General features: G+C 47.0%; 1 protein-coding gene across 1 annotated transcript in view; it reads right to left on the bottom strand.

Moving 5' to 3' along the window:
* Positions 1-12,738, bottom strand: part of USP14 (ubiquitin specific peptidase 14) — a 63,698-nt gene extending 50,960 nt beyond the window's left edge. The window contains exon 1 of the mRNA XM_082257489.1: positions 12,580-12,738. Coding sequence (XP_082113615.1) covers positions 12,580-12,595 — 16 coding nt within the window. The 5' untranslated portion in view covers positions 12,596-12,738. The remainder of the gene's footprint in view (positions 1-12,579) is intronic.
* Positions 12,739-13,860: the final 1,122 nt, after the last annotated feature.

Below are 13,860 nucleotides of genomic sequence, written 5' to 3' on the forward strand. Positions count from 1 at the left end.
TCTCCCCACGGTTCTCCGTGCACTGTTAGCGTCCTGCGTTTTGGCTGAAGGCACCCCTGCCATCTGAGGGTGGGCAGTTTCCCGTCGATGAGGCACCCCACGCCATCGGGTACAGATAAGTACATTCTGTGTGGGGCCTCTGTCTGGGGCTGGCAGTCCTGCGTGTCTGTGTTATCCCCTCATGTCTGTGCGTTTTTGGGCTCCCTGATCCCGGTCCCTGCGGGGTTTTTTTCTCACAACCTGTGCGATGTGTGGGTTTGTGGGGGTCCCTCTCCTGTGTCACTTTAGGGTGCTTTGGGAGGTACACACACACACGTGTGGCGACCGCTGCGGTGTTAAACACTGCCGGTCCACCATTTTAGGTGTAGGCAGCATGTCTGGCTTCACTGTGGGCGCTTATACAGCATTGTACGTGGTGTGTTTTGGCGCCTTGCGGCGTCATCTTGTGTGTGGCAAAACGCTCGTTCCGAGCACGTCGGCGGCCATTTTCCCAAAGCCTACAATTACTTTCTATAGGCAACCATTTTTCCTTGGCCTGAAGTCTCTGTTCAGCCTCTTGCGGTGACATCACTTCCTCCTTCTGTTCAGGAGAGATCGGCTGCGGTGGTAACACTTTGTGGGGGTCTGTCTGGTGTCCTTTTTTTTGTGCAAATACTTCTGGCTATCAGTTTATTCCTGCTTAGGTGTCTGTTTGTCACAGTCTTTAAGCGGTGTGCTAAAGGGCCAGTACCACAAAAAAAAAAAAAAAAAAAAAAAAACAACCAAACACTTTTCACTATGGAATCTCAGGACAGCAAATTTCCCCCAGCCTTAGTGGGGGATTCAGGTTCTTCTGAATCTTCTGCTCTAACTACTTTGTCTGCTGCAGTGGCAACTTTGGTGTCCAAAGTGGATATTCGGATGACTGAACGAGCTAATAGAAAAAGGCCTAGGGTTTCTTTTTCTACCCTATTCTGAATCTGACATTGTTGCCGTAGGTAGCGTGCCCCTTGCAGGGTCTCACTCTTCTCAGTATGAGGGGAAGGCGGAGGTTGCAGGGGTGGATGATTCCCTCCCTGGGACGGCCGAAGACTGCGCAGCTATGGATGCGCTAATTCTTGGCATTAAGGAAACACTACATTTAGAGGATGAGCCCAATCCTCCGGGAATTGTGTCCTCTTTTGGTACACACAGGACCCGCAAGGCGGCGCAGGCGTTTCCTTGCCCCACTGAGTTTCACGCTACTGTGAATGATCAATGGCATCATTTAAAACTGTGAAGTGCAGAGAAAGGTTGTAAACGGCGCTACCTTGTGCAAATAAATAATTAAATAGTAATAAAGTGCAATCTCTTATAATCAATAATAAATGAGAGGGTGTGTCGCATAAAACCGAAAGGGTTAAAAAATTATATATACTGTGTATCAAGTGGGTACAAGTAAAATATCCTGGTGTGTGATAGATAAAACCCAGAAAGTGCTGAAGTGCAATAAATAAATAAATAACATAGACAGTGTTTTTATTGTGATATACAAGTAATTAAATCAATCCACTGTGGAAATAAAATAATCAAATATTGGTGAATATTCCTGGCACTGTTACTATCAAAAGTGCAACATGCCAGTAGAAACCATATAAGTGAAGTAAAGTGAAATCAGGGAATAATCCCGTGTAAATGAATAGACCAAAATAAAATGAGAAATCAGCTGCAATCACCTGTGTGACCACTAGGTGTCGCGCTGTATATACAACCTGCCCTAAACGAAAGTTAGGCAAGATGGATCTTCAAAGGTCCCCCTCCACAATCAACCAAGCACCGATTGGCGAGTTTCCATATGGGGAGAAAGAAAGGGGGAGCCTCGTGAAGTATCAATCATAAACTGAAGAAAAAGAACGTAGCATCCACTCACTATGAGAAGCCGTGGTAGCTGCCTCGCATCAGTTGCAATCGCCGGGAAGCTTCCGCGTTCCACGGTGGTGGAGTCTCAAACCGGAAGTGACGCTGTGACGCAATGGACCCGCCCTACGCGTTTTGTCATCGACGTCTGCTGGAGCGCTCTTTATTGCACTTTATTACTATTTAATTATTTATTTGCACAAGGTAGCGCCATTTACAACCTTTCTCTGCACTTCACATATATCTTGACCCCTTTTGGGGTTTGGTTGTTGGCCGCTTACACCGGTTAGCCCTTCACGCCTCACCGCACACTCCATAGCGCTGGTCAAATTCTGCTTTTACACATTTAAAACTCACCTTTGTGGTGCCAAAAAAGTTTCAACTCCTTTATCCCTTTGCGTCTCCTACGGATTTGCGCTGGTGTGTGGCTCCTCAGGTGGATCACACTGTGGCCAGATTGAACAAGGCCACTCTGGTATCCACCAAAGATTCTCCGGTGTTTAGGGATCCTACGGATAGGAGGATGGAATCCCTTGCCCGCCATGCCTACATGGTGGCGGGTTCCATGCTGAAACCTATTTTCACCTCTGTCATGGTGGCTCAGGCGGTGGCGGATTGGACCAAGGAGCTGAGACGCACCCTCGTGGCTGATTCTGCCCCCCCTACTACCGTGGAGATGGTGGACCAGATTTATCAAGGGGTCATGTATTTGTGCGATGCGGCCTTGAATGAGGCCCCATTAGCTGTGCACCTGTCTAGTGTCGCGGTGATTAACCGTCCCCTGATATGGCTGAAAAGCTGGTCGGCTGACCAGACTTCCAGGAAAACGGTGGCTGACATCCCCTATGCGGGGTCTCGCCTTTTTGGGGAATCCCTGGATGAATTGGTTAAAGAGGTCACTGGGGGCAAGAGCACTCTGCTGCCCCATAATCCTAAGGGCAAGTTTTTCCGCGGTAAGCGGGGCCCCTCCTTTAAACCAAATCAGGGGTCCTTTCGTGCCTTCAAGTCACAGAACAAGGGAAAACCCTTCAAGGGCCAGGGTGGCCAGAGAAAGCCCTGGGCGGACAAACCAAAAACCGCCCAGGCTGGTACGGCGGCCCAGTCCGCCTCTGCCTGAAGGGGCATCCTCACCCATTTCAGGGGTGGGGGGGACGTTTGCGTGGTTTCCTCCAACCTTGGCTGCTCCGAAATCGACAGGTGGGTTCAGGAAATCATTCGATCAGGAGGAACCAACATTGGCGATTCTGGTGGCGCCGGACATCACACCTGGCCGTCGAGCCTCCATGGCGGCTGCCAATGCGAGAAGATCTACTGTCTCAGGGACCGATCTTCCATCCTGCTTTACAGTCGCTGGCTTTAACGGCATGGCTGTTGAAAGCCAGGTCCTAAGAGACAGGGGTCTCTCCTCAGAGGTCATTCCTACCTTACTCAAGGCTAGAAAAGCCTCATCTAGTAAGATTTATTACCATACATGGAAAGCTTATTTTGCCTGGTGTGAGTCCAGGGGCTTCTCTCCTCGTTCATACTCGGTGGCGAGAGTGTTGGCTTTCCTTCAGTCTGGTGTGGACCAGCGCCTTGCGTTGGCCACGATTAAGAGCCAGGTATCTGCACTGGCTGTCCTTTTCCAGCGCCCCTTGGCGTCTGATTCTTTGATTTGCACCTTTAATTAAGGTGTGCGTCACTTGCCCCTCCTCGAAGGGCGCCCTTACCTCCATGGGACTTGAACTTGGTTCTGTCCGTGTTACAACGTTCCCCATTTGAAAACATCAGGGAAATCTCATTAACTCTGCTGTCTAAAAAGGTTGCCTTTCTTGTGGCGATCACTTCTGCTCGCAGAGTGTCGGAGTTAGCGGCCTTGTCTTGCCGCTCCCCTTACCTGGTGGTTCATAGGTATAAGATGGTCTTGCGATCTAACCAGTCCTTTCTTCCAAAGGGGGTCTCTGATTTTCATCTTAATGAGGACATTGTTTTGCCTTCGCTCAGCATCCTAAGGAGGTTGCTTTGCATTCCTTGGATGTTGTCAGGGCGATCAGGGTTTACCTGTTGTCAACTGAATCCTTTCGGAAATCGGATTCTCTTTTTGTCCTTCCTGAGGGACCTCGGAAGGGTATGGCTGCGTCTGTGGCGACCATTTCCAAATCGATCAGACAATTGTACAGGCCTATTCATTGAAGGAACGTGTACCGCCCTTCCCTGTCAAGGCGCACACTACCAGAGCGGTGAGTGCGTCCTGGGCCTTCCGGCATCAGGCTTCGGTGGCCCAGGGGTGTAAGGCTGCGACTTGGTCGTCAGTGCACCCCTTTTCCAAATTCTACAAAATTGATGTTCTGGCATTAGCTGATGCCTCCTTTGGCCGCAAAGTTCTCTGTGCGGCAGTACCGTGAGGGGACCCTGGTTTTATTGCGGGTCCCTGGCTGTTGGGGTTGTTTATCCCCTTAGTTATTTGCTTTCCTGGGTTGTTGCTCCTGTTGAGCCTTTTTTGTTACCCAGAGGGTTACCTTTCTGTTCATGCAAGGTTCCTTTCTCTGATGTGGGTACTGCGTTGCCTTTCTGACGGTTGCGTTTTCCCACCCCTCATGTCTACACTGCTTTGGGACATTCCATTGGTGAAGACTGTATGAGTGGGCGGCGACTGTCGGGAGGACGTAAGAGAAAACTGAATTTTTGTAAAATCTTACCGTAAAATTCCTTTCTCTGAGTCCTCTGACAGTTGCCGCCCCCGCCCCTCTTTTTGGGGTTCTTGGACTGCTTGCTACCAAACTGAGTTGGGATGGCTGATAGCAGGGGGGTATTGGACCAGTGGGACAGCCCCCATAGGTGTGTCTATGTAAATGCTTTGTTTTTAACAAGTCTTATGCCTAGCTTGCTCCTATGGATAAGAGGTCAATACCCATTGGTGAAGACTGTATGAGTGGGCGGCGACTGTCAGAGGACTCAGAGAAAGGAATTTTACGGTAAGATTTTACAAAAATTCAGTTTTTCTGCTATAAAACAATGAATAAAGAATTAAAAAACAAAATAAAATATTATATAATTTTTTCATGAATTTAGAGCATAATGCATTCTGCTACATCTTTGCTAAAACAAAAAACCCAATAAGTGTACATTTGGTTTGCGTGAAAGTTAGGCTACAATCTATGGTATATATACTGTATTTTTTTTTTACACTAGTAATGGCGATGATTAGCAACTTCTAGTGGGACTGCAGTAGTGTTGCGGACAATATGACACTAGCGGACGCTGGCAGGGGGGGGGGGGGGGTACACTGACACCAATGACGACAATACAGTGATCAGTGCTAATACTATACACTGTCACTGTACTAATGACACTTGCTGGGGAGGGGCTAACATCTAGGAGGCGATCAAAGTGTTAAAGTGGAACTAAACCCATAAATTTAAAGTGGAACTTTAGTCAGAAAATTAAGTCCTGGTAAATCACTTACGGCTGGTCCCTTGTGCAGATATAGCTATGCAAAACATTAAAAATAAGGGTCTATACAGTTTAAAACCAGTAATACACTGTCTCTAACTGCTCTGCACATGCTCAGTGGCTCTCCATTCTTAGGCACTGCTGAGTATGTAGAGGTTGATCTGCTGACAGCTCTAGTGGAATTAAGCCCTCATATTCTTTATAGCCAAGGAAGCTGCTTCTGTTTGATCTGCAACTGCCATAGTGCTGCACAACCATTTGATGGCTTGACAGTTAGGATGAGGACACAAGTAAATGTGACAGTTAGCCATCCTGGCATTCCAGGAAGGTAATTTTTTTAAACACTTAAATCAATGGGTTCAGTCCCATTTTAGGATTTATTGCTGTTCAGGGGCTCTGGGCTTCAGCAAAATGGCAGCCTCCAGCAAAAAGAAACAGGAACAATGCTGGAGTCAATTTACAGCACACACTAATAATGGTAGCATAATACTGTGGCATGTACAGTGCATCCGGAAGGTATTCACAGCACTTCACTTTTTCCACATTTTATTATGTTATGTCAGATCTCTCCAGAGATGTTCAATTGGTTCAAGTCTGGGCTCTGGCTGGGCCACTCAAGGACATTCACAGAGTTGCCCTGTAGCCACTCCTTTGTTATCGTAGCTGTGTGCTTAGGGAAGCTGTGGATGTCCTGTTGGAAGATGAACCTTTGGCCCCAGTCTGAGGTCCAGAGCACTCTGGAGCAGGTTTTCATCAAGGATGTGTCTGTACATTGCTGTATTCATCTTTCCCTCAATCCCGACTAGTTTCTAAGTTTTTAACTAAGTTCCTGCAGCTGAAAAACATCCCCACATCATGATGCTGCCACCTACATGCTTCACTGTAGGGATGGTATTGGCCAGGCGATGAACAGTGCCTGGTTTCCTCCAGACATGAGGCTTGCTATTCAGGCAATTTTGTTTTTCATGGTCAGAGTCCTTCAGGTGCCTTTTGGCAAACTCCAGATGGGCTGCCATGTGCATTTTACTAAGGAGTAGCTTCCGCCTGGCCACTCTACCACACAGGCCTGATTGGTGTACTGCTGCAGAGATGTTCTTCTGGAAGGCTCTCCTCTCTCCGGAGAGAGAAACGCTGAAGCTCTGTCAAAGTGACCATTGGGTTCTTGGTCACCTCCCTGACTAAGGCCCTTCTCCCCGCCGATCGCTTAGTTAGGCTGGGCGGCCAACTCAAGGAAGAGTCCTGCTGGTTCCAAACTTCTTCCATTAACGGATGATGATGGAGGCCACTGTGCTCATTGGGACCTTCAATGCTGCAGAAATTTTTCTGTACCCTTCCCCAGATCTGTGCCTCAATACAATCCTGTCTCAGAGGTCTACAGGCAATTCCTTGGACTTCATGGATTGATTGGTGCTCTGACATGCACTGTCAACTGTGGGACCTTTTATAGACAGGTGTGTGCCTTTCCAAATCATGTCCAATCAACTGAATTTACCACAGGTGGACTCCTATCAAGTTATAGAAACATCTTAAGGATTATCAGTGGAAACAGGATGCACCTGAGCTCAAGTTTGAGTGTCATGGCAAAGGCTGTGAATACTTAGGTACATGTGATTTTTTTTGTTTTTTACATTTTTAATAAATTTGCAAAGATGTTATCCCAAACGTCCACGTTGTCATTATGGGATATTGTTTGTAGAATTTTAAGGAAAATAATGAATTTATTCAATTCTGGAATGAGGCTGCAACATAAAATGTGGAAAAAGTGAAGCGCTGTGAATACTTTACAGATGCACTGTATGCTCCTTGCTAAAGGACATTTATCAAGTGGTTATGGGTAAAGTTTCACTTTAACAGCTTAAAAAAAAAAAAAAAAAAAAAAAAGTTTAATTCCCGGCATGTGGCGGGAAAGTAATGCCTCGTTTCCACTGAGCAGAACGGTTCGGGTCGGTACAGATTGGAAGGGTTAGAATGGTCCGGCCTATTCAGGTGAGCGTTTCCACTGCAAGTCCAACCGCCAGGGGCCATGTGGGGTTTACACCAAATGCCTTTTGACGTGAGCAGTGAGGTTTTCCTGTCCGCCAATCAGTGGAATGTATCGTGTGACGCCAGTAGCTCGGCCCTAACCGTACCATTTCCTATGGCCCTACATCTGAAGGAGGACCAGGAATGGTGCGGTTTGGTTCGGTTGTACGGGCCACTTTCATAATGGAAACACTCAAAATAGCGTACCGTACCGACCCGCTCAGTAGAAACGAGGCATAACTGTCACATTGGTTGTACTCTCAAACAAACGGTCAAACCATTCAATGGCTGGTGTCATAACTGAACACACGGGCAGCATCATGGCAGTTGAAGATCAAACAGGCCAAGATGGCAGCTTCCTTGGCTGAAAACTATAGGAGGGTTTACTTTAAATGTGTGCCTAACTATACGTAATGATTGGTGGTGATTTTACTAAGCAAGCTTGCTTCCCCCCCCCCCCCCCCTGCTTTGCTGGTGCCAGTCACTCATTGGTCAGCACCCACTGATTGGCTTGTGCGGTACCTACTCAAAGCACAGCCGGGGTGGCGGGCGCACACCCCCTACCGGGAAGTGCTGGATCACATATCAGATGTGTGATCCAGTACAGAGAGGGCGCTTTGCCGCTGTACATGTAAGTGATGTGGTCAGCAAGAGGTTAATCACATACAGTATCTCTCAAAAGTGAGTACACCCCTCACATTTTTGTAATTTTATTATATCTTTTACATGTGACAACACTGAAGAAATGACACTTTACTACAATGTAAAGTAGTGAGTGTGCAGCTTGTATAACAGTATAAATTTGCTGTCCCCTCAAAATAACTCAACACACAGCCATTAATGTCTAAACCGCTGGCAACAAAAGTGAGTACACCCTTAAGTGAAAATGTCCAAATTGGACCCAATTAGCCATTTTCCCTCCCCTGTGTCATGTGACTCGTTAGTGTTACAAGGTCTCAGGTGTGTTAAATTTGGCATTATCACTCTCACACTGGTCACTGAAAGTTCAACATGGCACCTCATGGCAAAGAACTTGCTGAGGATCTGAAAAAAAGAATTGTTTCTCCACATAAAGATGGCCTAGGCTATAAGAAGACTGCCAGGACCCAGAAACTGAGATGCAGCACGGTGGCCAAGGCCATACTGCTGTTTAACAGGACAGGTTCCACTCGGAACAGGCCTCGTCATGGTCGACCAAAGAGGTTGAGTGCACATGCTCAGTGTCATATACAGAGGTTGTCTTTGGGAAATAGACATATGAGTGTTGCCAGCATTGCTGCAGAAGTTGAAGGGGTGGGGGTCAGCCTGTCAGTGTTTAGACCATACGCCGCACACTGCAAACTGGTCTGCATGGCTGTCGTCCCACATGGTTTTGCTGTGATGCGCATCCTCATCCGACTGCCTCTGCAGCTTAACCCTTCTATTGCCACTGATCAGTGGAAACAGAGGGGGTTCAGTTTACACACACTCCCAGTAGCTGTAAACAATTGTCTGCTTAGTGTCAGATGGAAACGATCTGTTGGCTTTCATATACCCCTGTAACAGCTGACGCACCCTCCAAGTTTGCTGCAATGAGTGTGGCAGGTGTCCCCTGATCTGAGGTCTCCCCTTCCAGTCACAGACCTTGAAGCAACATGTAAAACATTCTTTATGGGTCCCCATGTCACTTACCCCAGCCAGCATGGCCAGGTAAGAAAACGCAATCTGCAAAAAAAAAAAAAAAAAACACACAGGCAAAACTTTTTTTTAGGGGGGGGGGTGTTATGGATAGAGTAAAGGAGGGTTATAACACCTGTCAGGTTAATTTTTTCCATCTTTGTCCCATTAAGGAGATTTCCCTTTACCTCCTGCCCCTGGAAATTCCTCCAAAATCAGGAAATCCTTGGTAGTCACCATTAGAAGATTTCCTCACTATTACTGTTTTGGGGACAACCCAAAATTTGGAATTTACTTTTAGTTTCACTTTCAGTTAGAACAGTAAACAAGACAAATAGAGAGGCTGAATCTCCCTGATGGGGACAGACAGCAATAAAAACTGACAGGTGTTCTAATCCCTCTCTACTCTATCCAAAACTGGAAAAAGAAAAAAAAAATTGCCTTTAGTTATACTTTTAGGCCTTGTGCACACTGAACGTTATTAAAAACGCCAGTACAAAGCTGTAGCTGTAGAAGGAGTTTTTCAGCTTTTTTGCAGTAGTGTTTCTCTGTGTTTTTCTTTTTTAGCTAGACTACACTCCCACAAAAGCTTATGGCTCAAAAGCGTTGATAAACGCTGAATAGCCATGTTTTTTGTTTTGTTTTTTCATTTTTCAGCTTTTATCAGTTAGAGCGTTTTTACAGCTAAAAAACTCCTCTCAAAATCCACTTGTTTTGGGGGGTTTTTGCAACCAGAAAACGTTCCTGCCAAAAACTGCTGATAACAGCCTATGTGTGCATGGACACAGAAGATAACATGCTGATGCCAAAAACAGCAGCTGTAAAAACGCTCAGTGTGCATGAGGCCTAAAGAGAAGTTCACCTTTGGGAACATGTAACATGCTCCCAGTGCTGCAGCATGAGGAGAAGTTCCCCATACTAGCTGCCATTAATTGAAACCAGTGTGGCCCTGCGGGGCTCTGCCAACTCGGCCGTGCCATTCCTGCACACAACTCGTTGTCTGAATGAACTACAAGTCCAGACATCCTTAGCGGCTGTCAGCTCATAGTTCTCAATGAACCAAAACAGCACTGTGGAGTGCAGTGGTTGTTCATGGAGTCTTCCTGTCAGCGAGTATCGGCTTACCCATACGGGATGTACAGGCGTGCAGGAGACCTGCATGGCATCAGAGATCTGCTGATCCCTGGTTCAATGCTTTCCGGGCTCCTGCAATTAAAAATAATGTACATTTTTTTTCCTTGCAAAAAAAAAAAAAAAAACGTGCAGGTAGAAAAATAAAACAAATAAAAAAAAAGGGCTCTGTTTACACTTAGGCATCCCAGATCGTGGGCAGAATGGCCACAAATCTGGAACTTCCTTTGGGCAACAGGTGTCCCGCAATTCTGTTTGGGCGACAATCGTGGCAAAACCATGCTGCGATTAGGGAGCCATTAAAAAGTAACGAGATTACAAGGGCCTCCTGAGATTTAAAATCGCATTGATTCCGCCCTCGATCTGGGTCCCCTAGGTGTGAACAGTGTTAACTTATCCTTTAGGCCCTTTCCAATCAGGTCCGCCTGTCAGTTTTTTTCAGGTGGACCTGATTGGACGATCCATGTACCTCTATGGAGCAGCGGATGTCAGTGGTGACATCTCCGCTAACATCCGATCCGGTCTGTGAAATTCAGATCTCCCCATAGAGGAGAGCAGGGCTATGATAGCTCTGTTTCTGCAAAGTAAGCGGAGACGGAGCTGTCATCCACCTGCTCAGCAGATTGATTCCCGTTGAGCAAAACTGAGTCCGTCAGGTGGAAAGCCGTGTGAAAGAACCCGTAGGCTACGTTCACATGTGAGCGTAGCGATCGCGGGCAGAATCACCGCGATTCTGCCCGCGATCCTGAAATCATTGCAAATCGCGGGACGCATGTGCGTTGCCCCTGATTTGAAATAGCACCCCAAACTGTGCGATGTTGCCGCAATTTCCGCCTGCCAAATCGCGTTAACATCGCGCAAACAAGGACGTCGTGCTGGTGACGTAGTAGGCCTTTGCAGAGCCCTGAGTGACCTCATAGAGACGGGCAGTGACGCGGTGCTGAAGCGGGGGGAGACTATTTCTGGATGAGAAGACAGAGCAGGAGCAGCTCAAGTCTAGGGTCGGGCCCCAGATGATTGATTACTATACAGGCTTGACTGTTATTCCAATTTGGTAAGAGGCGATCCCTACTGTCTTGATATTGGCTCCGGGTGCTACACTGGATTGTGATTTGCACATATTTGCTTTACCTTATTCTCACATGGTAAGAGGCGAATCTAGCTGGTGGTGGTTCAGCACCTAATCTTCCCAACATTGCCTTCTTCACTTTGGCCACTTATTTATTGTTTGGCAAGAGGCGACTTCAGCTAGAATACGATATATTTGTTTTTGGTGTCAACCCTTATCACACTTTGGTAAGGGATATTTATCACATAATTCTTCACTCTTTTGCATGATTTACTCTTCATTAACTCACTTTCATCAGTGATCAATCATATTGGTGGAGGTTTATTTTACACTCAACCCATCCTTTAAGGAACACTGTGGTGTTTAATTAATTTTAGTTTGTTGGGTCTTACGCTATTGCGTTTTTTACTTTACTTCCATGATCCAATGACCATTGAGCTAATCGTTCACGTGGGCCTGGATCTACTATCAAGGTGACAAGATTTACCTAGAGCATCTGCCTTTATCTTACCTCAATCTGGTAAACATATACCCTTAAGGGAGCCTGGTCCTGGATTACATCTTCATTTATTGTTTGGACTGTATGGACTTTACATCTCCATTGATCATAATATAGCGCGACTTAATTTACAAACAAATCGCGCAAACAATGCATGACGCCCCAAAGAAGCTCTTGTACCTTTTTTGGGCGACATGTGTTGTTCACGCTATGTTACCGCGATTCGGCAGGCGGAAATCGGGGCAACATCACACAGCGTTTGGGGTGCTATTGCAAATCACGGGCAATGATTTCCAGATCGCGGGCAGAATCGCAGGGATTCTGCCCGCGATCGCTACGCTCACATGTGAACGTAGCCTTAAGGTTACACCCAAGCACTTAATACATCCCCCACATTGGGCTACACATAGTACATATCGCCACACACAGGATTAGGATCAATAATTCTAGGTCGGAAAGAATTCAAAATGTCTCTGATAGCGAAAGAGTTTTGGGTGGGAGGGGGAGGGGAATACGGCTTCACCTGTCCCAGGCCAGGTGGTTACCTAGGAGACAGACAATGTTAGACAAGGGGACTAGAGCTGACATATACCATAGTACCTCATCAGGGGACCTCCCCACAATTCTCTGTCCATTTCATAGCTAAAGACGAATTACATTTTGGAATAAAAGTCAGGCTAAGCACAGGTGATCCTTTGTATAGTTTGCTTTACTTCTGTCATAAATATGTACCTTCCAGAGGCTGAACTCCCCCTGAAATAGACCTAGTGCTGTATGGAGGCTGTACAGCCCTTTGGTATAGGATAGCGCTACAGGTAAGGTAGGAGTAAGTCTCCCCAGTGCCACCCAGCCCCCACCCGCTCACAACGGCCACGTGCCCCGGGGTCTCCAGTACCTGTATACAGGGGCATGATGGGTGTTCGGGGCGTAGTATCGGCTCGCGGGGCGCTCTCTCTCTCCCAGGTTCATTCAAACAGGGCCCCGCACAGCAGTGACGCTGCGAAATCACACGCTGCCCCGTGAGTTCAGCCAATCGTACCGCACAGCCCGGTCACCTGAGCAATCACAAGCCAGTGCTGCCGCACCTCGGCCAATCAGAAGCAGGAAATTTTGACAGCCGGTCCAATCACAGCATTGTCGCCTTTCCAGTGACCCGGAAGTAATAGTTTCGCCATTTCCCTGTGTCACATGGTTGTTAGGACACAGGTGAAACGTTAAAAAACCATACCCCGTGGAGAAACCATACCCTCGTCACTTCCGGGCTGAAACAGCTGAGCAGCGCAGCAGTGCGCATGCTCAGAGCCCCGGATACGTGATTGAACATGAAAGAATTAGACAAGTGCGCATGCTCGGTGGGCATTGCTCATGCACAGTCCCAGAGGCAGCCGAGCGATCTCCATCCCACTACCAGAGAGAGCCGACCTACTGCTGTATAGCTGGTTCATGTCTCTCTGGTGGTTGGATGCTGATGTTGCGGCTCCCTCTGGTGGTGGGAGGGCGGTAGTGCAGCTCCCATCTGTGTATCCTGATCACTGAAAGTAGAAAAAAAACCTCCAAATAACTCTTCCTGTACTCTATGTGATTCAATAAAAAGTGTATTCAACTAAAATTACACCCAAAACCCCCAAAAAAAAATTTCATCACCCCCATCTTCATGCACATCCATAGGTAAATACAGGCGTCAGGGGCGCCAACACACAAAAACATGGATTTCACCACACATGCTACACGCCGGAGTGACATCAATAATTCCAGGCCCATTATTCATGGTTATCCATGGCTTTTATAGCGCCCCCCTATGGAGAATACAGGGAAAAAATATTTCTCATCATTTTACTGACGCACCCAATTTTACCATGTCAGGAATCTATTTACTCGGCTCAGTGATCCTCATATCTGTATCCGGGGTTCCAGTGATCCTCATGTCTGTATGTGGGGTTCCGGTGATTCTCATATCTGTATCTGGGGTTCCGGTGATTCTCATATCTGTATCTGGGGTTCCAGTGATCCTCATATCTGTATCCGGGGTTCCAGTGATCCTCATATCTGTATGTGGGATTCCGGTGATTCTCATATCTGTATCTGGGGTTCCAGTGATCCTCATGTCTGTATGTGGGGTTCCGGTGATCCTCATATCTGTATGTGGGATTCCAAAGATTCTCATATCTGTATCTGG

The sequence above is a fragment of the Pelophylax lessonae genome (assembly GCF_965119305.1).
Source record: "Pelophylax lessonae genome assembly, chromosome: 5".
NCBI classification, from domain to species: Eukaryota; Metazoa; Chordata; class Amphibia; order Anura; family Ranidae; genus Pelophylax; species Pelophylax lessonae.